We start from the raw sequence: 21818 nt of genomic DNA on the forward strand, positions 1-21818 counted from the left end.
GTAGGATTGTAGAATAAAACTAGAGATTAAGTGGGATGATAGAGTTGTTTTGGGTCGACTCATCCGGCCCATTGGGTCGGTAGACTCCGGCTTCTAAGGATTTTTATCAGACTTGAGGCCGGCTCATGTGGCCCATTGGCCTTACTTTTATGGGTCGGGTCAACTACCCGATGGGTCGACCCAGCCTGTTCCCTTCTTGAGTGGACATGACAGAAGCTCCACCGCACGCTGTTGACCCTATGATTTTTTTTCTCAAATACACAGCAGAGCTACATATCTTTGTATTAACAGGTAGAAAAAAGAGTTTCTACAATGCGCAATGCTGGAGCACGCGCAACTTTGGTTGTGGAGTTGCTACAAGAAGACTCAATCAAAGTAAGGAGAAAACTGACTACTCGCACAATAAACAACCTACCCTTTTGACCCCTGCTAGCACCCAGAGTTCCGCTTTGGATTTGATCGAGATCAACAGCTGAGGAAGTGCAGAAGCTTGTGCTCTAAAAATTCTGGCATTTCTCTCCTTCCAAATCTTCCAGCAGACCAAGGCAAACAAAGTGTCAAAAACCTTTTTGCGAGCTACCAGGAAGCAGCGCTCTGAATTCGCACCACCATTCCCTGACCGAGCATGGGGCTCTTGGCAGTGACAGGTTCACACCTAGGGCTGCAGAGACTTCGTACCAGACTTGCAAAGTCATGGTACAAGAGGCGAACAGGTGGTCGCAGGTTTCGGGCTCCTGATCACAGAGAGGGCAGTTTGTGTGTCTCCAGACCATGCCTCTCTCTTCTGTCAGACCCTATGATTTACATGATGTATTGTAACATTCCGTAATTTTACGGAATGTTATAATCTCTAAAAATATGAATTTTCAAAAACTTTTGCGTGGAAGTGTTAGTAGCTAGGATCACTTAAGGGATAATGCTACTCTTTCCCCAAATTCTTAGAATTTAAACTCTAACTCTAACATAAGGACCTAAATGATAGTGTGCAACATTTGGATTTGGAGTTTATTGCCTCTACTTGTTTCAAATTCGTTTGGATGGTTTTTGTTTGAATAGTGTGGTATTTGATTTGAATTAACCATTCAAATCAAATACAAAAGCTAACCTAACCCTCTAACTGAAACGGGCCGAAACCCACCTAGCCTAGCCAGCCTGACCCACTAACCTCTAACCCCGCCGGCCCGACCAGCCTGTTCCGCCCGGCCCGAAGCTGTTCCGCGGCCCAGCCCCCACACGCGGACGCGCACGCCCGCGAGGCCGCCCCGGCCGCTTCACCTCCGCCCAGCACCAGCCCAGCTAATCCCCACACACCCGTTCGCCGCCGAGAGCCACTGACAGGCGGGCCCCGCCTGTCAGCTTTCCCTTCCTCCTCACGCCCGCCGCGCCTCCCCTGCTTTTTCCCCCGCGGCGCGTCGCGACAGCGCGCGGAACGCAACTCCCGCCGGCCAACTGCCCTGCTGACGCCCGCGTCTGCCCCCGCGGTCGGCCCGATTCCTTGCCGCGCGCGTTTCCCCCTTTCCCCTCGCGCACGAAAGCCGCTGTGGAGCCCTGATGCCGCCACGCGTCCGCCCGGCGAGCCCGTCACATCCGCGCCGTTCCCCGGCGTCCGGGCCACCCCTACCCCTAGCGCCTCGCCTATAAAACCCCCCATGGCCCCGGCGCAAAAACCCTAGCCACCCAGGGGATTTCCCCTTCGCCGCCGCCGCCAAGGGAGAGGAAAACAGATGAGTCAAGGAGGAGAAGGGAGAAGAGAAGGGAAGGAGAAGGACCCGTCGCCGAAGCTTCCCCACGCCGGCGACCCGAACCTCTACGCCACCGTAGCAGCGCTGCACGGCACTGCTACGACCCGCCTGCACCGAATCGCCGCCGCACCGAGCACATCTCCCCCAGGCCCGCCAGGTGAGCGCCGCCGTCCGCCCCTTTGCCCAAATCCCAGCTCTGGTGAGCCTTGGCCGCCGTTGAGCCGCCGGTAGAGAGCCCTAGGAGCCCCGTTCCCCTTGTTGGTGCGCCTGCAGGACCCCGACGAGCCGCGCCGCCGTTCACCCCGCAAGCCGCTCGGGTAAACCCGATGTGCGCGCGTGCGCACAGCCACGGCCAGGCCACCAAGGCGACGCCCTTGCTCGCCTTGGGTGGGCCCGTGCTGATCCGCACCGCCGGCGTGCCTTGGCGCCGCCGCGGAGGCCGTTCGCCTCGCCCCGTTCCGCCGCCACGAACCCGTCATGGCCTTGCCTGGCGTCCGCCGTGTGTGCGCGTGAGCACGGGAACCCGGGGGCAGGCCTTTGCCTGTCTCGGCACCGTGGACCGCTACCGCCACCGTGAGTCGATGCCGCCGACCCGCCATGGCCGCGCCGCCACCTCGACGGCGTGCGCGCGCACAGAACTCGCCCAAGCCGCACCTTGGCCCTATCCGGTGCTCGCGTGAGCGTGCCAACACCCAAGGCTGGATCCTTGCCCGCTCAGACACCAGGCCAAGCCGCCGTTGCCAGGGAACACCGCCGCGCCCACGCCGCGACGTCGCGTTCGCGGCGTGGCGAGCCTGCCCAGCACACACAACACACACACACGCACACATGCACTGGAGTTCACACCGGATCAAGAAGAAGCCGCACGGGATCCCGGAGACGCCGACATGTGGGCCCAAGCTGTCAGCCGCGGAAAAGAAAAGAAGAAGAGAAGGAGACGGGCCGAGTTCGGCCCAGAAGGCCCAAGAGGAGCAGAAGCCCGGGGAGACATCTGGCCCGAGGACGCGCTGCCCTTTTTCCTTTTTCTTGTTGCACGGCACTGACACGCGAGTCCCACCTGTCGGTGAGACCCGCTGACTGACCAGTGGACCCCCCCTGAGACCGGCAACCGTTGACCGTTGACTGGGTCAATGTTGACCTGGTCAACGATGACGTCAGCATGGGCCATGCTGACGTCATCATACCGGACCCCCTAATGACATCATGCTGACGTCAGCATGCCACGTGGCGCGCCCAGAGGCTGCCACGTGTCACTAACTTTCTTTTATGTTTTCCGAAATCCTTTTATTATTTTCAGAAACGATTTTAGGCTTAGAAAATTGATAATAAATCAACCGCAACTCCGAAAATTATGAAACTAATTTCATAATTCTTCTAAAATCATGACCTACGCGTTAGAGTAGGAGTTGCTGTGTTTTGGATCTTCTTTTGAGGATTTTTGTGCATCTTTTCACTTGGACCCTTATACTTTTTTGTAATTACGATTAGGACCTGACGCCGAGGAGCAGTCCGGAGGCTACGACTACTCCGACTTCCAAGAGCACTACGAGGAGACCCCAGGTTCACGCCCATCCATATTTTGATTACCTATTAGGCATTGCTTGCTAGACACGCTACGCCCCCAAATTGAGTGTTGAGATGAGCTTGCATAGCCATTTACTACTGTATTCCTTGTTACCCATGTTTATCTTTGTTGTTGTATGCTATTGCTACTATGTGTGTGAGATTGGGGCATGGGAACATATGTATGGTATAGTCCTTGCGTGCTAGAAGATGCCTCCACATATACAGGAGTTGGGGATAGGTTACAGCGGGGCGAGCGGACCCTTTCTCCGACCTTAGGGTCAGGAGTTGGGGGTTGTGTGTTGGGCACAACCCTGTGAGCACTTGTGATGGGTGACAAGCACCTGTGGCGGGTGCAAGGCTGTTCCCGTGGGAACATGAGTTGAGGAATTGAGGAGGCGATACCTATAATGGGTGCCGACCGCGAACCGTGTTTACGGAACGCAAACTGTGGACGAAAACGCTCGCCCTTGCGGGATTAAGGACTTGACTTTGTGGCCCCGGTGATGGAACTATGTCAAACGTGCACACCACTTATCCTTTATGAGGGGGGACCCAGCCCGAGCTAGCTACGCACGGCACCATTACTGCAGGAGGAGAGTGTTTCAGTGTCAGGGGGAGTGGGCAGGACCCTTTAGCCCCCGATCGCAGGATCCATGGAGATTCCATTCTAGATAGCTTCACAGCCCCGGGCGACCTACTGCGGGAGGATGCGCCCCAGACCGGGAGTAGGATGGTGCCGTAGCCGTTAGTTTCGTTGACTGGTGCCTCGGAGATAGTCGGAGTTGCTTGCCGGCTGGATTCGAGGCGAGTGGGTACAGGTGTACAACCCCTGCAGGGTGAAAACTATATATATAGCCGCGTACTCGGTCACCTCTTGATCTGGCCCCTCAAATGTAGTTAGATCCACATATACTTTTCTACCTTCCTCTAGTCCACTTTTCTGCTCGGATAGCAGCTGAGGTGCGGGGAGAGGGAGTTCCCGCACCGAACTTGGGTAGTTGTTGTAGTGGAAGTTAGTTGACCGGGAGTCCGGGGGCCGGAGCTACCCGCGCCTGAAGGTGAATGGATGACTTGTTATAAATGCTTGCATAGAAAACCATAGCCTTTCCCTTGGCATTGTTTTTACCTTAAATGCATCCACATATTGTTTCATGCGGATGGTGACGTGGACCTATCCCACCCTTGGGGATAGATTGGGTAGATGCAGGGTATGACTCGGAGTACGACAACAACGATGACGGTTGGTACGACTGAGGGCGTGCTACACTCAAGGATGCCTGTGGAGAAGATGATTCCCGAAGGAGGACCAGCAAGAAGACCTAGTTACCGTTACGCTTTCTGTTTGCACTTCATTTAGCCCATCGGGCTTGTACTCGGAGATTAATACTTTTATCCCGAATGCTGTAATAAGTTAAACCCATGAATGTTCTGTAATCGCTGGTATGTCTATGATTCTGCCTGAAATGAGATCTGTATGTGATAGAGACTGATCTAGGGACTATCACGACGATACAGGGAGTCGGGTTGTCCTTTCAGGAACCCGGTTCGTTTCATGTATTATCCCTGTACTTTGGAAGAAAAAAAACACTAAAAGGTTGCAATAGTTTGGACTGAAATCCAGCTCGTTTTATGAGCTCGTTTAAAGGTCATAAATAAAATACGTTTTTTAGGGGTATAAATAAAATACGCAATGGCAGTACAAGATCATGATGACACAACTCTTTCAAAAAAAATGGTATGACATATACGACCCAATTTTGTAACATCGGCCCAGTAATAGGATGGGCCTATGTGGCTATGCACTAACCGTCAGGCCCAATCAGACTCCGTTAACACTCTTTGCCGCTTTAGCCCAGGAGGGGCCTTTGATGAGTTCGAGTTAATCAAACCCAAATTCGCAGCACCACCAGCCCTCCACGATGACCCTAGCCGGAGCCTCTCGCCGCCGGCGAGCACTGCGGCCCCCTCTCCCTCTCCTCGTCCTCGTCCTCCTACTCGCCGCCCCTCCGCCCCCACGCGCTTCCGCGCTCCGCGTCCCGCTCCGCCAGGCCGCCACCCTCGTCTCCCTCTCCCACTCGCTCCTCTCCCGTGTCGCCGCCGCCCGCGCCGCCCGTGGCGACGCCGCCGCGGCCGCACGCGCCCGGCGGATCGCGTCCCTCCTTTCGTCGCGTGGCGCCTGGGGGCTCGGCTGGGACTACCTCCGGCACTACGCCTTCTCGTCGGCCACCGGGTGCGGCCTCTCCTGCGCGGCCGCCGCGTCCCGCCTCCTCGCCGCTGCCGCGGAGGCCTCGCGCCTCCGTTCCGCCGCTGACGCCGCCCAGTGGATGCGCTGCCACTACGGGGTAGTCCGCGACGCGGCCGGGCTGCTCCTCAGCGGCCTCCTCGACGCCTTCTCCGAACAGGTAACTGGCATATTCACTCGTGGTGCCTCTGATTTGCGCAATGCTCTGTCGATTAAGAACTTTTTATTGGGGGTTTAGGGGCCGTTGAGAGAGGTGGTGATGGATGTGAAGTGGGAGGTGGAGGAAGGGGAGTTGCTGAAGGATTGCCTGGAGGTGGGAGCGAAGGACTTGCAAGGCTTGCTTGTCATTGCCAAAGATCTTTTCGCTGGTGCTTCAAGAGCTTCTACACGACATAGTGAACTCTGAGGTTCGGTAACTTTGGTTGTTTGCTTTTTTCTGATCTTTTTGTTAACTCACGCATGCTCGTATGATTTAGTTTACTTTAGAAAACTTGACCTCGAATGGGGCTTTACACGAACAAAATCCTTGTGGTATGACTGTTGTGTCTGCTACCATGTGCATTTAACTGTGGACAGTGCATACTTGCTAATCTAAGGCGCTGTTTGTTTCCTGGTCAGATTATACAATCCAGCTTATGTATGCTAGATTATATAGTCTGAAAAGCATACTTTGGACAGCTTATGGTATTATGATAATCTGGGAGCATACCTGAAGAATAATCTGTGGTATTTGTTGTCTATGTGAGATTATACGAGCTAGATTATATAATCTAGAGGAGAAACGAGCAGGGCTTATATCCATTTGTTACCAATGGTGCTTCCAATAGCTTAGCCTTCGTTAGCAATTGTCAGGATCAACGAGATCCGTGGCAGAGAAAACGAGATGCAAGGCAAAATCAAGAACGCGAATGTAACAGTAGGCAACAAAGGGGAGCAATTAAGACCCAGATCGAGAACGGGATGGAAGAACTAGCTGCTGTATTAACTGAATCGAAGGACAGGCAGTGGCGATTCCAATGATACAGAGGTCGACAGTGTGAAGACCGAATCACAGCTAAGAAGACCGAATCACAGCTAAAGCTAATTCTACCTAGGGTTCATCTGGATAAATGTCTCGATACCCTATTACAATTTACAAGCAGGACGACGCCTAAATACCAGTGGCGCGGTCATTAAGTTTAATACAGAGTTTAATTGAAGTAATAATGTTTAATCATCAGGCAAGAAGCTTAGCAGCAGCAACGCCTTGGTAGCCGTCCGATCCTCATCGTGTGGTGGATAGTGAAAACGGTCAGATACTTCAATTGACGCCGACTTACAGATGAGAGGGAAAACAATGTCTGACGAACTGAACGAGCTTGCTTCCTGACAGCAATGCACGTACTATTTTATCGATTCAGCGGAGGATGTTGGATGCACAAACCTTCATATGCAAACTTTGCATAGAGATAATGTAAGATGTAGTTATTCTTCAGCTATGTAGTTCCAGATGGACAAGGCTGCAGATATCTGTGTTCCAAATTTTGGAAGAAAGAACTTAGGATATGCTCTTTTTGGTTAATAAAGGAGGTGATACCTTTACATGGCTATTAAACAATAAAAGGAAACCATCTAGAAAGGGAATGTTCAAAAGTCAAGAACTCGATATATCAAAATGAACCACCTATGTTGCAAGCCCTACAACTGCCCATTATGTTTACTTTTTAAAACAAACCCAGCATGTTTAAAGAATTATGCACTTACATTTGCTTTTTATATATCATGGGTTTACTTCTGAGCTACATGATTTGTCAGTTGATTCTGTTAAAGTTACATGAGACTTCTTATGCTGCCGTAAGTTGTAATTTGAGTCTTAAAGAAGAATGATTATATCTAGATGCATTTTTTGCAAATAATATCGTGCCATTTTATGATCCTGCGTCTTGTGAGTAATCAAAATTCACAGCAAGCTAACGAAGCATGGAACACAGGGAAAGAAAGGACAGAATTTCCACTATGTCCTGGTCCTGCACTGTTCATGACTCTGTCAGATCCAACACTCTTACTGGACTTGACCCACTCCCACAACATGAAAGCTACTCTTCTGAGTGATCCTGCCTGCTGCCATAATCATTTGTAGGCTGTAGGTCACGATATCCTACGATACTCAAGGAGATTTTCTTTTGAAAATAAGAAAAAGTTACCCAGTATTTAGTGAATGGTAGAATTTACTTCAATGATAATAAATTATTAACTGGTATCTTGAAGTCCAAAGATTGTGAGATATTGTACTTGCAAAATCTGATCAATTGCTGTCAGAGTAAAAACATGCCAAAATGTCTGAATGCACGATCACAGCATGAGTTTTATACTTTTATGCAGAATCCACATGAATTTTGCCCGGGGACCCAAAATACCGGTTGGTTCCCTTAGAAAATTGCATACCTTCAGGGAAGAAAAATAAACAGGACATATTTGCTTAATGTAGTTCTTGTTGTCTCTTTAACTTATGAGACCAGCAGAAACTGGAAACAAAACGTTATGCAAACAACGGATATACAGAATTTCTATTGTGTCCTTGTCCTGCAGTGTTCATGAATGTGTCAGATCCAGCACTCTTACTGGACCCACTCCCACAACATGAAAGCTACACTTCTGAGTGATCCTGCCTGGTGGCACAATCGTTTGTAGGTTGTAGGTAACGATATCCTATGATACTGATTTTCTTTTGAAAATGGGAAAAAGTTACCCAGTATTTAGTGAATTGCAGAATTTATGTCAGTGATAATAAATTAATAACTGGTATCTTGAAGTCCAAAGATTGTGAGAGATATTTTACTTGCAAAATCTGATCAATTGCTGCCAGAGTGAAAGCTCCTGCCAAAATGTCTGAAAACACGATCACAGCATGAGTTTTATGCAGAATCCACTTATCCAAATTACTTTTGCCTGGGAACCCCCAAAATACCGGTTGGTTCCCATGTAAACTTGGAAGATGTAAGTAGGACATATTTGCTTAAAGCAGTTCTTGTTGTCTCTTTATCCGATGAGACCAGCAGAAACTGGAAACAAAACACTATGCAAACAAGGGATATAGTCCTGTAGGTTCCATATTTCCCAGAATTGGACTACATTGGATTGTTGGTTGCTGGCATATCTTCGTGTTAACTGGTGCTGTCGTCTAGTTCCTTCTTGATTAGTATTGATTTCCCTGGTGGAAGTGAAACTGGGGTGGTAAACCGTCTGTTACATTTACCAAAGCAGTCCCGAATACATAAATGTTGTTTTTTGTCACCCTGATAAAGCTGTCCCATATACATAATTTTTGCTTTCTGTGCACGGCTAGTATATAGGAGAAAAATCTTGCTTGCTGACATGTCTTTGTGGTAATTACTAGCGTTCTTGTCTAGTGCCTTCTTGATTATTAATGTATATGACTGGAACTGCATTTATCAACCACTCCCACATAAATGTTGCTTTTGGTGCACTTGTAGCGTAGTACTATACAGTTTATCGTGTCCTCATGTCACTTTCCTAGCAAGTTAGTGATGTGATGAATGGTTACATTTTAATTCTGCCTGTAACTGGGTCAGCTTGCCCCTATTCCATCTGTCCCTCATAAGCGTGGTGATAGCTGATATGAACTTCAATGCGCATTAGGCCCTGCAATCTGTGTCGCCTATATGACAATTTTGATCACACAATTCGAATTCTGGTTATCTTGTAAGCATACTTTGATCAAACAGCATAGTTAGGGTACCCAGCTTTGGTTATTAATATTTGAACTATGAATTGTTGGTTGAATATCCATCTGCATCAGATGTACACAATATGTGCTGGCAATGTACCTGCTTGTACAGTTCTGCTCCAAACTTTATAAGTATTGATCAGGCTATAATGAGGCATCATTATTGCAGATTTACTAACATTTTGGTCAAGCAACAATTGGCTCTTGTTAGGGCTTCACGCATAATCTTATTGTAGAAGCTCCTGCCCAAATTATAAGAGGATGTCTGATTTCTGGGGTGGATCAGGTTCTTTGTTTGGTGAAAATTGAAATGACTGCAAACGACCAGGTTTGCTTGCATGAATGCATGATGCATCTTACCCCAGCACATACTTGATTATTATCTGCTGCGTATGAGTTATGAAAGAAAAAAAACATTGAAGTTAGGCTCATCATCTAGTATATTTGAAAATGCTATGGATTGAGTCTCAACGCTTCAAAATACTGGGGGCGGACATTCCTCATAAAGCAGGTAGGCGACGGTAAGATGCATCAGTTCATCTGGTAGCTGAAGGAAAGGGAGTACGGCAAAAGAGCCGATGCATTAGTGGCTGATACAAACGTGCCGTGCTCATAATAAGAAATGCCTTTTTGGCTTCTCTGTTCCGGACTTCCGGTTGCTGGGGTTTGAGCAGTACGAACGGAGAAGGAAGAATGGAGAGCAGCACCCAGCCCATGTTACATGTTTCATGCGCGTCTGTACATTAATGTAGCTTCGTTCGGCGTTAAAAACGGATTGATGAGGGTACTCTGGCCGTATGTCATTTTCCCATAGGCTGGCCTGGTGGACATCGTGTATCTTTTACCTACATTTGAGGCTAAGGTGCTCACCAAATCGTTGTATTTATTGCTGGATTTGATGCCCTCTCTAGATCTGCTTCCTGTTGAAGCAAATAAAATGTTTAAATGTTAAATTTTTTTTCTTCTTCTTCTTTATAGTAGTTTGTTTGTAGATCATTTGAATGTTGACTCGAGCTGCGGCGAGGCAAGTGAAGCTAGTTTGGTAGGCAGCGGCCCACTATTCACGAAGCAAGATTGTACATGCTGAATATAATAGGACGAATTATTAGGGTCTATAATCATGCTGGCCGCCGAGAAAACCGATGGAAGAGGTACTCCCCTCCATGGGCAGCATCGCAAGCCTTTACTGTTCCTTTTTTTTTGACTCTGAAGTCTGACGTCTTCGTCTCTGTCAACTGACAATGTCTACAGTATTGTCTTTGGTAAAAGGGTGTGTTTAGCTGGTGAAAAAGTTTGGATTTTGGTACTATACTACATTTTGTTATTATTTGACAAATAATATCAAATCATGGACTAATTAGACTTAAAAGATTTGTCTCGTGCTAATCAGTTAGATTGTGTAATCAGTTACTGTTTTTAATTGCATTTAATGCTCTATGTGTCTGGAGATTGTTTTGAAACTAAACAGGGCCCAAAGGGTAACTGGCCAGTTTCATCAGCGTTTGCAGCGGCTGATCATCGAATGTCGATGCCGACAGTTGCAACGTTCAGTCACCGGCAGGCACCCGGCGGTGTCACCCTCAATCTGCTCACTGGATGCTTCCCTGTCGGCGCAAAAAAAAATGCAGGCTCGACGCATCATACATCCGTCGTCCATCGGGGTACAGCATCACATCACTTCCGCACCATAAACGCCAAAATGGCTCCGTGCACACACGCCATGCTCGAGCAACGCTGTGTTTGCACCGGGTGATCCACGGGAGGCGTAGCCCTGGTGTATCTGCCGAGAAGGCCATCCAATCCCTAGTCAGTGTCCACCCATGTACTCTCGCAACGCCGTGGCGCTCGTACCATCCATAGTCGGTGTCCATCATATCACTTCCCTGTGGCATGCATGCAGCGGATACCAGCGATGGCGCTCGTACTCGCTACAATTAAACACCACCAGACGGGTGACGACGCCCGGGTTACCGAGTCCGGTTGGTACCAGCAGGCAGGTTGCTAGGCCGCGCCCCGGATCTTTGCCCGTGGAGCCGTGGAGGTGGAGGAGCGTCGTAGCCTAGCCTGGGGGCGGACACGGTCACTCGTCGTCAGCACAGGGAGGGAGCGGGGTGAGAGGAAGGGGCGAGGTGAGGGCGACGTGCGCACGCACGCACGCACGCGGCCCCCGCGTCCGGGGAGTAAAAGCGCCGCCGCGGTAGGTCTCTTCCTCCTCCCGCGCGCGCGCCCCATGTCATGTGCGCCGGCCTGTAGCGTTGCTCTCGCTCGCTCTGCCGGCTGCCGCTCTGGCCTCTCTGGGCGGCGCGGAATGCCGGCCAGCTCACAGCACCGGTTCATCAAATCATCAGGGCAGGGCAGGGCCGCGTCGTCGAGCGAGCGCGAAAATGATTTCTGGGGAGCGGCGGCGCGCGGCTGCGTGCGCTGCTGTACGTACCGTCGGCGCCGGGGGCTCGAAGGCGCTGGCTCGCGCTACTAGCTCCTTCCTACCGCCATTAATGGAGCTGCATGCTGCACGCCGATGCCGTGCCTTATCTTCGTTAGTTATGTACAACTTGTAGTAAGTAATCGGCGTGCAAGAGATCAATCATCATTGAAACGGAATGCACAGTGATTTCTGTGCGTATCAAGCTCCCTTTGGCTCCTTTCCCAGCGAAGGCCGTGCCCGTGCGGCGCACGCCCTTCCTGTTCTGTCCTTCCTCCGGAAGAACCGGCACGGTAAACACTGTTGGCTGCACATCAGCGAATGTAGTGGGGGGGGGGGGGGGGGGGGGCTGCCGGCGTGCCAGCCAATAGCCGCCGCACCTTACGCCGGCCGCCCCACGCCAGGGGAGAGAGATCCATCATCCATCCATGCGCCTTCGTTCCGCCGGCCCCACGCCACGCCGCGCGCCAGATCTAGGAGTAGGAGCTGAGTGAGCGACTGTGTTGCAGGCTTGCAGCTCCCCGCTGTACTACTGTACACACAGGCAGCCATGCTCGATCTTTTTTTTGTTTGTTTTTTGAAAATAAAGCCATGCTCGATCTTTTTTTTGTTTGTTTTTTGAAAATAAAGCCATGCTCGATCTCAAATGTAGGATCGAAGTCAAGTCTACTACCCTCCCTAGAGTAGTACTGTACCGTAGTAGTACATGCCACCCAGAGTCACTAATAAGTCGCGCGTGGAAGCGCAGTGATAAGGAGATGTACTTTCACCGGGCGCGCGCGTTGGCCGCGGCCCCTGGTGGCCAGAGGCCAGTGGAATTCAATGAAGAGAAATTGGGGTCCGGGTAACATAGCACCTGCTGCTGCAGAAAGAACAGTGGCAAAGTTCAGTTCCGTCGGTAACCAGGTCCCTCGGACCGCCGAACCCGAACGACACGGCCACGTTGCCGCCGTTGCCCGGATTCAATGCGCGCGCGGCTCCCAGGGCCCAGGCCTTCTGTTTCCAACTCGATCGACGCCGCCGCCGCTCGGGCTCGGTTCCGCTCATACTATGCTAGCTGCACACTGACCGATCGAACCCTGGCTTCAAGCCGCCTCCCTATATATACCGCCGCGTGACTCGCGTGGTCTTCAGCGGGAGGGAGAGGTCGTCGTCGTCGGCCGCCGATCGATTGGTCCAGGGATCGCACGGTCTCTCGCTCCCCTCCTCTCTTCTCGCTCGCTCCCAGGCTCCTCCCATACAGCGGTTACGTTGATTGCGGGTGCCATGGAGATGGAGGCGAGGCGGGTGCTGTGGCTGGCGGCGGTGGCGTGGTGGGCGGCGGCGGTGGCGCGGGGCGACCCGCAGGTGCCGTGCTACTTCATCTTCGGCGACTCGCTCGTGGACAACGGCAACAACAACTACATCGTGTCGCTGGCGCGCGCCAACTACCCGCCCTACGGCATCGACTTCGCCGGAGGCCCGTCGGGGCGCTTTACCAACGGGCTCACCACCGTCGACGTCATCGGTAAGCAGCTTGCAGCCGATCAGGCCAGTTACGACGCTAGGCAGCAGGCGCGGCGCTGCCACCGCCCAGCTGCCCCCCGTAGCTTAAGGATCCCTGTCGTTTGCCACTACAGCACTACTAGTGACCCAGGAGCCATACGTGATGCCATGTTTATGGTCGTCATGCATACATGTCTCTTCTGAATAGAAAATTTGGGAGGCATGCAGAAGCCAACTTGTTGCCGGTGTGGCAGTGTTCGGTGATCGTTACCTGGAATTTAATACGTGCGCTGGAGAGAGAGAGAGAGAGAGAGAGAGAGAGAGAGAGAGAGAGAGAGAGAGAGAGAGAGAGAGTAGGCGGTAGATCTGTACAGGAGCACGGATAAAGGAATTGGGTACAGACACTCATCAAAGGGCTCAGATCAGAGTCACCACTCGCTGATTACGCAAGGACTCGGAGCTGGTCACTACGCTTTTGGCACGTTCAAAAGTTTGCATGGCATTATTTGTACGTGGCACTCAAAAAAACGTGCAGTAGTTAGTGTGTTTTCTAATTAACTAAGGTCAGTATCAGTGGAAGTTTAATGAACACAGATATCTAGATTGAGAATTAGATAACCGTGCCAAATAAGTTTTATGGTGATGAAACTCTCCTCACATCTCATAAAACTCTAACACTCTCTCTTCTTGCTATGTCAGCAAAACTGATAATATTTAATGTTATGAAACTCTCCATAAAACCCCTACTAAAAACTGGTCTAACAGCGCAATGTGCTCGGAAACCAATAATAATCTAATTAAAACGCGCAGCTCAACTCCTGGGTTTCGACAACTTCATCCCGCCGTTCGCGGCCACGAGCGGCGGCCAGCTCCTCGGCGGCGCCAACTTCGCCTCCGCCGCCGCGGGCATCCGCGCCGAGACCGGGCAGCAGCTGGGCGGGCGCATCCCGTTCGCGGGGCAGGTGCAGAACTACCAGACGGCGGTGGCGACGCTGGTGAGCATCCTGGGCGACCAGGACACGGCGTCGGACCACCTCAGCCGCTGCATCTTCAGCGTCGGCATGGGCAGCAACGACTACCTCAACAACTACTTCATGCCGGCCTTCTACAACACCGGCAGCCGCTTCACGCCGGAGCAGTTCGCCGACGCGCTCATCGCCGACTACCGCCGCTACCTGCAGGTGCTCTACAGCTACGGCGCGCGCAAGGTGGTGCTGATCGGCGTGGGGCAGGTCGGGTGCAGCCCCAACGAGCTGGCCCGCTACAGCGCCGACGGCGCCACCTGCGTGGACCGCATCGACGGCGCCATCCAGATCTTCAACCGCCGCCTCGTCGGCCTCGTCGACGAGTTCAACGCGCTCCCCGGCGCCCACTTCACCTTCATCGACGGCTACAACATCTTCGCTGACATCCTCGCCAACGCCGCATCCTACGGTACGGTGACTATTATTAATGATTCTTTTCTTTTCTCTTATTTTTTCTTCCTTTGATCGATCGATTGATCCATCTGAGCTTGCAGGGTTCACGGTGACGAACGCGGGGTGCTGCGGAGTGGGCAGGAACAACGGGCAGGTGACGTGCCTGCCGTTCCAGGCGCCGTGCGCCAACAGGGACGAGCACATCTTCTGGGACGCCTTCCACCCGTCGGAGGCGGCCAACATCATCGTCGGCCGGCGATCCTACCGCGCCCAGTCGCCCAACGACGTCTACCCCATGGACATCAGCACGCTCGCGTCCATCTGATCGCAGGCCGGGCGATTCCGCTAATCCACGCAGCAATGGTGGAAACGGGATTCAGCCGTGCGATTCTTTTTTTTTTCTGTACAAGCAAGCGCGTATATCTGTAATTCTTTTTTTTACCAGGCATACTTGGTATATCTGCAGTGGATACTTACTCCTAGATAATAATTTATTTCCATATGTTTTGGCTTTGGGTTCAGTTGATGCATGCCTGAATGGGCAAGACATCCAAACAGGCAAATTTGTGCAACTTATTAATGGGCAGATAAGTTTGTGTTGTCTCTTTCAGAGAAATGCACGTACAATTCAACTGATAAGGATTTCACACGTACACCAAATTCGCAGCTTCTTCATTCAAATCATGCTCTCGTCATGGCATCTTCTCTGGAACTGGCATCTTTGCAAGCCCGACGAAATGATCAAACACACACGCACACCATTTCTGCACAGGTAATTACACAACCGATGGAAATACAGCGATTCGTTCGTTTTTCACCCGGATCGGAGCAGAGCAGTTCAGATTGCTTCGCCTTCACCCCACCTGAAAGTCTGAAACTACGAATCCCTTCGGTTCACCCGCACGCACGCTAAGCTAGGTCCTCTTGGCTTCCTCTTCAGCCTGCACAAGTTTCAGAAGCTTCCCCGTCAGAAAACGGCGAGGCGAAGGCGACTCTGATCCCAAAACCATCGTGGCCTGGATTCAGGAAAACAAAGCAAATTAAACTCACGGCTCGGATGATCTTGTCGAGCGCGTCGGGCCCGTGCGTCTCGATGAAGCGCTCGACGGACTTGCGGGCGTCGAGGCTCATCATCTGCAGCACCCGGCGCTGGCGCTCGTTGTAGTAGGGGTTCACGTAGTTGCCGATCTTGAAGTAGCGCCGGACGTGCGCCTCGTAGATGTAGGCCGCGCCGTTGAAGATGGGCAGCACCAGCCAGCAGCACAAGAGCAGCTTCATGTACGGCCACAGCGGGAACCTGATGAGAGGAGAAAAAAAGGGAACGATCACAGACGATGGTGAGATCGTGGGGATTGATTCAATCAGGCACCCGAGATGAAACTGAACGCTGACGAGAATGCAATGCAGGGCAGCTTACCACTGCAGGACTTTCCAGCAGGAGAGCTCGAAGAGGGTGATCAGGGAGTAGAGGACCCAGTAGGTGAGCCACTGCTGATCGTCCAGGGTGGAAGGGCTCTCTATCGCGCGCATCGACGCGTAGCTGCCATTTTTTTTTATTCGTCGGCAAACTCTGTTAGAATTCAGAATACATACAGGACTAGAAAAAAAAAATATCATGGTGCTACGATGGTTATTTCTGGACTGAAGGAGTGGATTGTTACTTACAGAGGATAAAGGAGCATGACCCCCGGCCTGTAATGCACACACAAAAAAGTAATGGTTAGAGTTTACAGCGGCAAAGCTTGGCAAGACTTCTTATCTGAAACCGAAACTCCAGGCATGTACAGCTTACCCAACAAGGGCGTCCAGATTTCTAGCAAGGGCACCAAGAACACCCATGATCCGTTGTGGCGACGACTTGCGAGCAGCTTGCTCTGAGGTTACTTGATCTCCTCGTTTTGCGATTCCGACGTGCGAGAAGGCTGTCCCGATGTTCCCAGATCTCCTTCCTGTTTTCTGACGGTGTTGTGGATGACAAGGGATGGGCAAATGCATTTATACTTCTGCAGGGGATGTTTAATAATATTATGGGATTAAAGGAGGAGGAGAGGAGGAAAGGCATCCGTGCTGATACCATGCAAAGTCTTCTTTACTCTTGGTCCAAGGAAAGTAAGAACAATGCAATTGGAAAGGTCTGAAGCAACTGCGTGCATCACCAGTAACATTTTTCAAAGGTTGCAGGATCAGAAGGCTACCAACGTGAAGATGCAGAAGTTTTGTGGGAACTAAGGACTCAGAATCAATCACTGCGCCGCACAACTGATTAGCTATAACTCATAAAGCTGAAACCGATGAATCTGCAAAAGGACCATTGTCTGTTTCATTCCAAGTGCTCACTTTGACCATCTTTGGGATTTAAGATTCAAGCGATGCTCTAACGATGGAAATGGGTACGATTAAAGTGAATGCTTGTAGTGCTGAACCAAAAGGGAGGCAAAAAAGGTGAAACAGACAGCTTTGTAACAGCAAAACAGATAATTGCAAATTAATCAAAGCGTACTAGTATCTGAAAGTTTGCATGATGGTCTCAAAACTGATTGAAAGTAAATGCAGTATATTTCCGCTTTCCTTTCAACCTTAAAATAATACAATACATGGTCAACACAATTGAACTCTCGTGCATCAACTGGTATCATAGCACATAGTGAGAGATAGAATGCCCACAAAATACTCAAGTAGTTACAATCTGTACAGTTCAAGTGTCCTCAATCAGTCAAGCTAGTGTCAGATATGGCATGATAAGTGATCAATCAATCAAATAATCTTGCACATTTGAGCGGAAAGTTACAAGAATTAATCAACCCATCAATTGCTAAACTAACATGTTTGCAAATATGGAGCTTTTACAACCTCCCTGTGCTTGAATACTGAAAAAATACAGACTAAACTTGAATGAGGACAACTGATTATTTCTTTCGTGCTTTCCACTATAATGCAACTGAATTGATACCATTATCAACTGAAAATTTGGTGGAACATAGCAGTTTGGAATGATCATTCAGGTTTTGACCCTGCCTCAACATGGTATTGACTCCAGCAACCACACCAACCCTCGACCTTGTTTCGATAGGTGGAACTGAACCTGAACTGGCCCTTGAATTGTCGCTTTCATTTCTTGCTGTCTGCACATCCCTCGCTATTCTTTTACTAAAATCAAGTACACGAGGACCAACTGCATCACTAAGTGACCAGCCAGGTGAATGGTTCACAATGTTTAGGCCCATAGAAGTAAAATCCTGTCTATCTGTAACAAGTTGTCTCTTTGCAGGTTGCTGTGAAACATTATCTGTATAAGCTGGTCCATTGCTTATTGGATCAACAAAGCCAGCAAACTTCCTACCATCTGTGTTAGTAAGGTTGCCCATACAAGCTGGTCTGCCTGTTGAAACAGACTTATTTGCCAAACCTGTTGTAAGAGAGAGATTCAGTCCAGGAGACGTGCTTCTGGACAAAGAATTATCCGCGCCATAGCCAAGAAAGGATATGGCAGGCGCAGAAGACAAATTTTCCCCAGGTATCTGGTAGGGTTGGAGAATAGGCATGGAGCTAGGATCGTCGTAGGACAACAAAGTGGATTTCTGATACTTTTCCTTCATGCTTGCCTTTATCAAAGATTGTGGAATAGGAGAACATTGATTTGCTGCTGAGCCCACGAAACTGTGATCTTTCCTAATCATGTGTGATGCAGAAGCCCACACATGAGACTGTTGATTATGAGGAATGCTCATCCGATGAGGTGGTTGATGTAACTCTACATGCCTGACCTTGGAGTTGGCGCTGACTACAGATGAATTATTGAGTTCAGCTTGACCAGAAAATTGACTACCAAAATTCCAAGTGCCATTTTTTATGGCTGAAGAAGCAGTATTTTTTTGTTGCAGACTTTGGTTATGGGGACCACTGAAACTAGTATTTTGCTCTGACACACTATTGTTAGGAATCCATGCCAAAAAATCTGAAGAATCATTAAGATGCACTCTTGATACCACAGAGTCCTGACAAGGGAACGATCTCTTCTGGGGTAACTGACATGACGTTGTGGAGAGGTAATTTGCTTCAATGGGGACATTTGCTGGAGCTGGACTCACTTTCCCCATGGTTGGTACATTATGGTCCTTGCTATGGTTACAAACCGAGACAGTCTTACCCATCAAACGCACAGTGGGTTGCTGCAGATGATGATTACCTTGGCCCGGACAAGCATCCATAATTGTTTTTCCAACTTGAGAGTTGCTTAGAGCGATCTTTTCCTGATACTGCATAACATTGATCATGTCACTAACCAACTGTTGTTTCTGGTATCTTACTGTGTTCATCGATTTTGCGCTCCTAAATTTGTTTTCACCTCTCTCTACATTGCAGTTTGAGATCTCCATTCTTTCAAGGCCAGGCAGCTTCATAAAAGCCATTCCAATGTTAGCAGGACTGCAAACTGGGTGAAGTTTTGAGTGCCAGCTCCCCCGGTTATTGGTTGACAGTGGCACACATGGATCAACATTGCTTCTGAAGTTACCAGGTCTGGTCGATGGGACGCATTCCTTGGACAGTGGCGCACATGGATCGACATTACTTCTGAAGTTACCAGAAGGTCTGGTAGATGGGATGCATTCCTTGACAGGCATACTTCTGATAGAAGACATGTCATTTGTATTGGTTCTTGTGTTCAAAACCCCTTGTGACACTACAGAGGGCAACACACTGAATTGAGACGACAAATGGTTCATGGGTGCAGGTAGTGCTACCACTGCAGAGATATCAGTACTCTTCCTACTGTTAACTGGCACAGCTTTATATTTAGTCGCTTCAGTTCTGGTTCTCATGGCTGGTGAAATGGTAGTAGAACTTGTACCATGTTTCTTTATTTCCTGATGGCAATTTTTGTTCGCATCAAAACAACCCTGCAGAGGGTAGCTAGAACCACATTTTGACCTCAGGTCAGAATGAGAACTTAAGGTCGACCTGTTAAATTTCAACTGTGTATCACCAAGACCAGGTTTCAGCATGCTGATATTCTTATGATGTGGCACACAATCAATCCCAACAATGGCAGGGTGACTTCCTGCCCTATCATTGTGAGAGACAAATGCTGGCTCGTTGTCAGGACTAACTTCACTTTTCACCAAGTCTTCAAGAGGAGACGGCGTCCGAGCAGTGATGTCAGATGCATCTATCAGTCTCAAGGGTACAGCTTCTGGTATACAATCTGCTTCACTTTGGCTTGTTATAAACGATTCTTCTATAACAGCTGGAAGTTCATCAACACCCGTCCTAAACAAAGTCTTGGAGCTTTCCAGTTCCAGGAGCGGGAGATCTCCAAAAATATCATCTTTGGGGCCTGTAGCATGTTTCACCACTTCACAGCCAGTATTTGTAGGATAATTGGTTGCACCACCGACTTCTATGCCTTGCTTATTTACAGAGGAATTCGGTTCCTTTCTCCCAAAAAGGTTACTATGCATTTCATTACAAGGGTCCATTCTTCCTCTGCTTCGTCTTTTCGCACTGTTTCCATGGGTTAGCATGCAATCCCATGCCTCATCCAGTTTCTTCCACGATTCAAGTTCTGACCTTGTATGAACAATAGAACTTCTATGTTTTCTCAACAATGCCATATGCAACATGTGTCGATGTAAACGAGATGTTGACTGAGGCTTACAAGTTTTCTCCTGTTAATGAACATGTGTTACTAACTGTGATCTGAAAATAAGGAGTGAAGCTACATAGTGGGAAAATTATGAAATTTGTTTGCATGTTGTTAAGAAAGCATTCAGGACAATTCTGCAAGGCATCCATCTCGAATTACAGTTTGCTACACTCTTTCTATCAGAAAAGAATAAAAGCATGTTTGCTGGCAGCAGTGCAAATGTTGACTGATGGAGAGTAGTTTCATTCAGGTAACTTATTCTTTTTTTTTAGATTCAGCTGAACATCAGTTACAAATCATGATCATGATTCGGCAAATTGTCTTATCAATAGGCTCAGTTTTTAAAAAGGTACTGCCCCCTCCACAAGCATTAATAGATCAAAATCAAACTCCTACAGCCCCATGTTCAGGACTCCAAAAGACTGAGTGCAGCACATTCGCAACAATTTTATCGCACTGCACCACATCATCTGGACAGTGTGCAGTACATTGCAAACACTTTTAATGTCTACAGGCACCAAAATAAGTGCACAGTTGAACAGGTTAGTGGCTCTTGCTTGCCAATGGGCTTGCGTCTCGCCCTAGGACCTACAACTACAATGTGCTTGTGGGTCGCCCTAGGACGTCGAAGCCCACCAAGCAAGAGCACACGCGCCCATGAAGCAGAGCCATACCTTGTTCTTGAGAAAGGACCTAAATTGAAGCACGCGCCGCCGTTTCTTGGCCCTCTCGGCCGCGGAACCCGAGAGGGGTCCCTTCCTCTTGGTCCCCTTCCGCGGACCGCCACCCTCGCCGCGGGCCGCCGCGGCCTCTCCGCCCTCGGCGCCCGCCGAGAGCCGGGCCCGCGCCGCCGCCAGCTCGTGCTTCCACCACCGGGACGGCGGCTTCGGGTCCATCGGCGGCGGCTCCCCCTCCACCCAGCAACCGCCGAACGGGTGGCACTCGGCGGCGGCCACGGCCCGCATCCTCGTGGCGAAACCCCTGCGCCATTCAGTCCAACAGGTCAGCCGCGCACGCTCGGGAAAAAACACCCAGCCAAGCTGCCGAGCAGGCAGAAACGCGAGCTCTCTCGTGCTGCTTGGGACGCGTGCTTACCGTATGGAGAATGGTTCGGCGGCGCTGGCCTGGGCCATCCTGGCGTCCTCTCCCCCGGCGCGCTCCGCCGGCGAGAGATGCGGGCTGGGGTCTGGGCGGGGGCGGGGGCGGGGAGCAGCTCGGCCTGAGAGGGGGAACGGAGAGGGAGACAGACGACCGGGCGAGGAGGCGGAAAAGCGAGTGCAGAGCTGAGGAGGAGAGAAGGGGGGCGTGGGGCAGAGTGGGCAGCCACTGAGCGGCGACGGGGGTGGGGCCCGGCGTGCGGCGGGGGTTCACCGGGTCGCCTGCCCCCAATTACTGCCCCCCCGGGCCTCGTGAATCGCGCGTGTTCTTCTTTGGTGGGCCGGGCATCAGAGGGGACCCGACGCGCCGCGCAGGCGGCCTCGGCCCGCCAAGGACGCGCGGCGCCCGCCTTCCTGCTTCCCGGGCGGCGAAGAGCTCCTCCTTGGGCAACCTGCTCGGCAAGTCGGGATGCGG

At 50.5% G+C, this 21818-nt stretch overlaps 4 protein-coding genes across 5 annotated transcripts; 2 read left to right on the top strand and 2 right to left on the bottom strand.

The window, feature by feature from the left end:
* The first annotated feature begins 5173 nt into the window (after positions 1 to 5173).
* LOC120707907 lies at positions 5174 to 10174 on the top strand. 2 transcript variants are annotated; one of them, XM_039992969.1, is made up of 3 exons: positions 5174 to 5710; positions 5789 to 5957; positions 9447 to 10174. In XM_039992969.1, exons 1-2 carry the CDS (start codon positions 5228 to 5230, stop codon positions 5954 to 5956), a joined length of 651 nt encoding a protein of 216 aa, XP_039848903.1. In that variant the 5' UTR covers positions 5174 to 5227; the 3' UTR covers position 5957; positions 9447 to 10174. The 2 variants fall into 2 exon arrangements, with proteins under 2 accessions (XP_039848903.1, XP_039848902.1); XM_039992968.1 differs by lacking the exon at positions 9447 to 10174 and having other exon boundaries at positions 5789 to 6167.
* A 2641-nt stretch (positions 10175 to 12815) lies between these two features.
* LOC120707910 (GDSL esterase/lipase At5g45670-like) lies at positions 12816 to 15208 on the top strand. Its single transcript, XM_039992971.1, has 3 exons — positions 12816 to 13206; positions 13995 to 14618; positions 14704 to 15208. Exons 1-3 carry the CDS (start codon positions 12966 to 12968, stop codon positions 14925 to 14927), a joined length of 1089 nt encoding a protein of 362 aa, XP_039848905.1. The 5' UTR covers positions 12816 to 12965; the 3' UTR covers positions 14928 to 15208.
* LOC120707911 (HVA22-like protein f) lies at positions 15183 to 16584 on the bottom strand. The gene is made up of 5 exons (XM_039992972.1): positions 16395 to 16584; positions 16268 to 16294; positions 16020 to 16142; positions 15653 to 15899; positions 15183 to 15543 (listed from the first exon to the last, which is right to left on the bottom strand). Exons 1-5 carry the CDS (start codon positions 16439 to 16441, stop codon positions 15517 to 15519), a joined length of 471 nt encoding a protein of 156 aa, XP_039848906.1. The 5' UTR covers positions 16442 to 16584; the 3' UTR covers positions 15183 to 15516.
* Positions 16585 to 17209: 625 nt separating this feature from the next.
* LOC120707908 lies at positions 17210 to 21518 on the bottom strand. Its single transcript, XM_039992970.1, has 3 exons — positions 21342 to 21518; positions 20921 to 21227; positions 17210 to 20268 (listed from the first exon to the last, which is right to left on the bottom strand). The coding sequence occupies exons 1-3, from the start codon at positions 21377 to 21379 to the stop codon at positions 17530 to 17532; spliced, it is 3084 nt and encodes a 1027-aa protein (XP_039848904.1). The 5' UTR covers positions 21380 to 21518; the 3' UTR covers positions 17210 to 17529.
* Between the last annotated feature and the right edge of the window lie 300 nt (positions 21519 to 21818).

This window comes from Panicum virgatum, chromosome 5K (genome assembly GCF_016808335.1).
Source record: "Panicum virgatum strain AP13 chromosome 5K, P.virgatum_v5, whole genome shotgun sequence".
In the NCBI taxonomy this organism is placed as follows: domain Eukaryota; kingdom Viridiplantae; phylum Streptophyta; class Magnoliopsida; order Poales; family Poaceae; genus Panicum; species Panicum virgatum.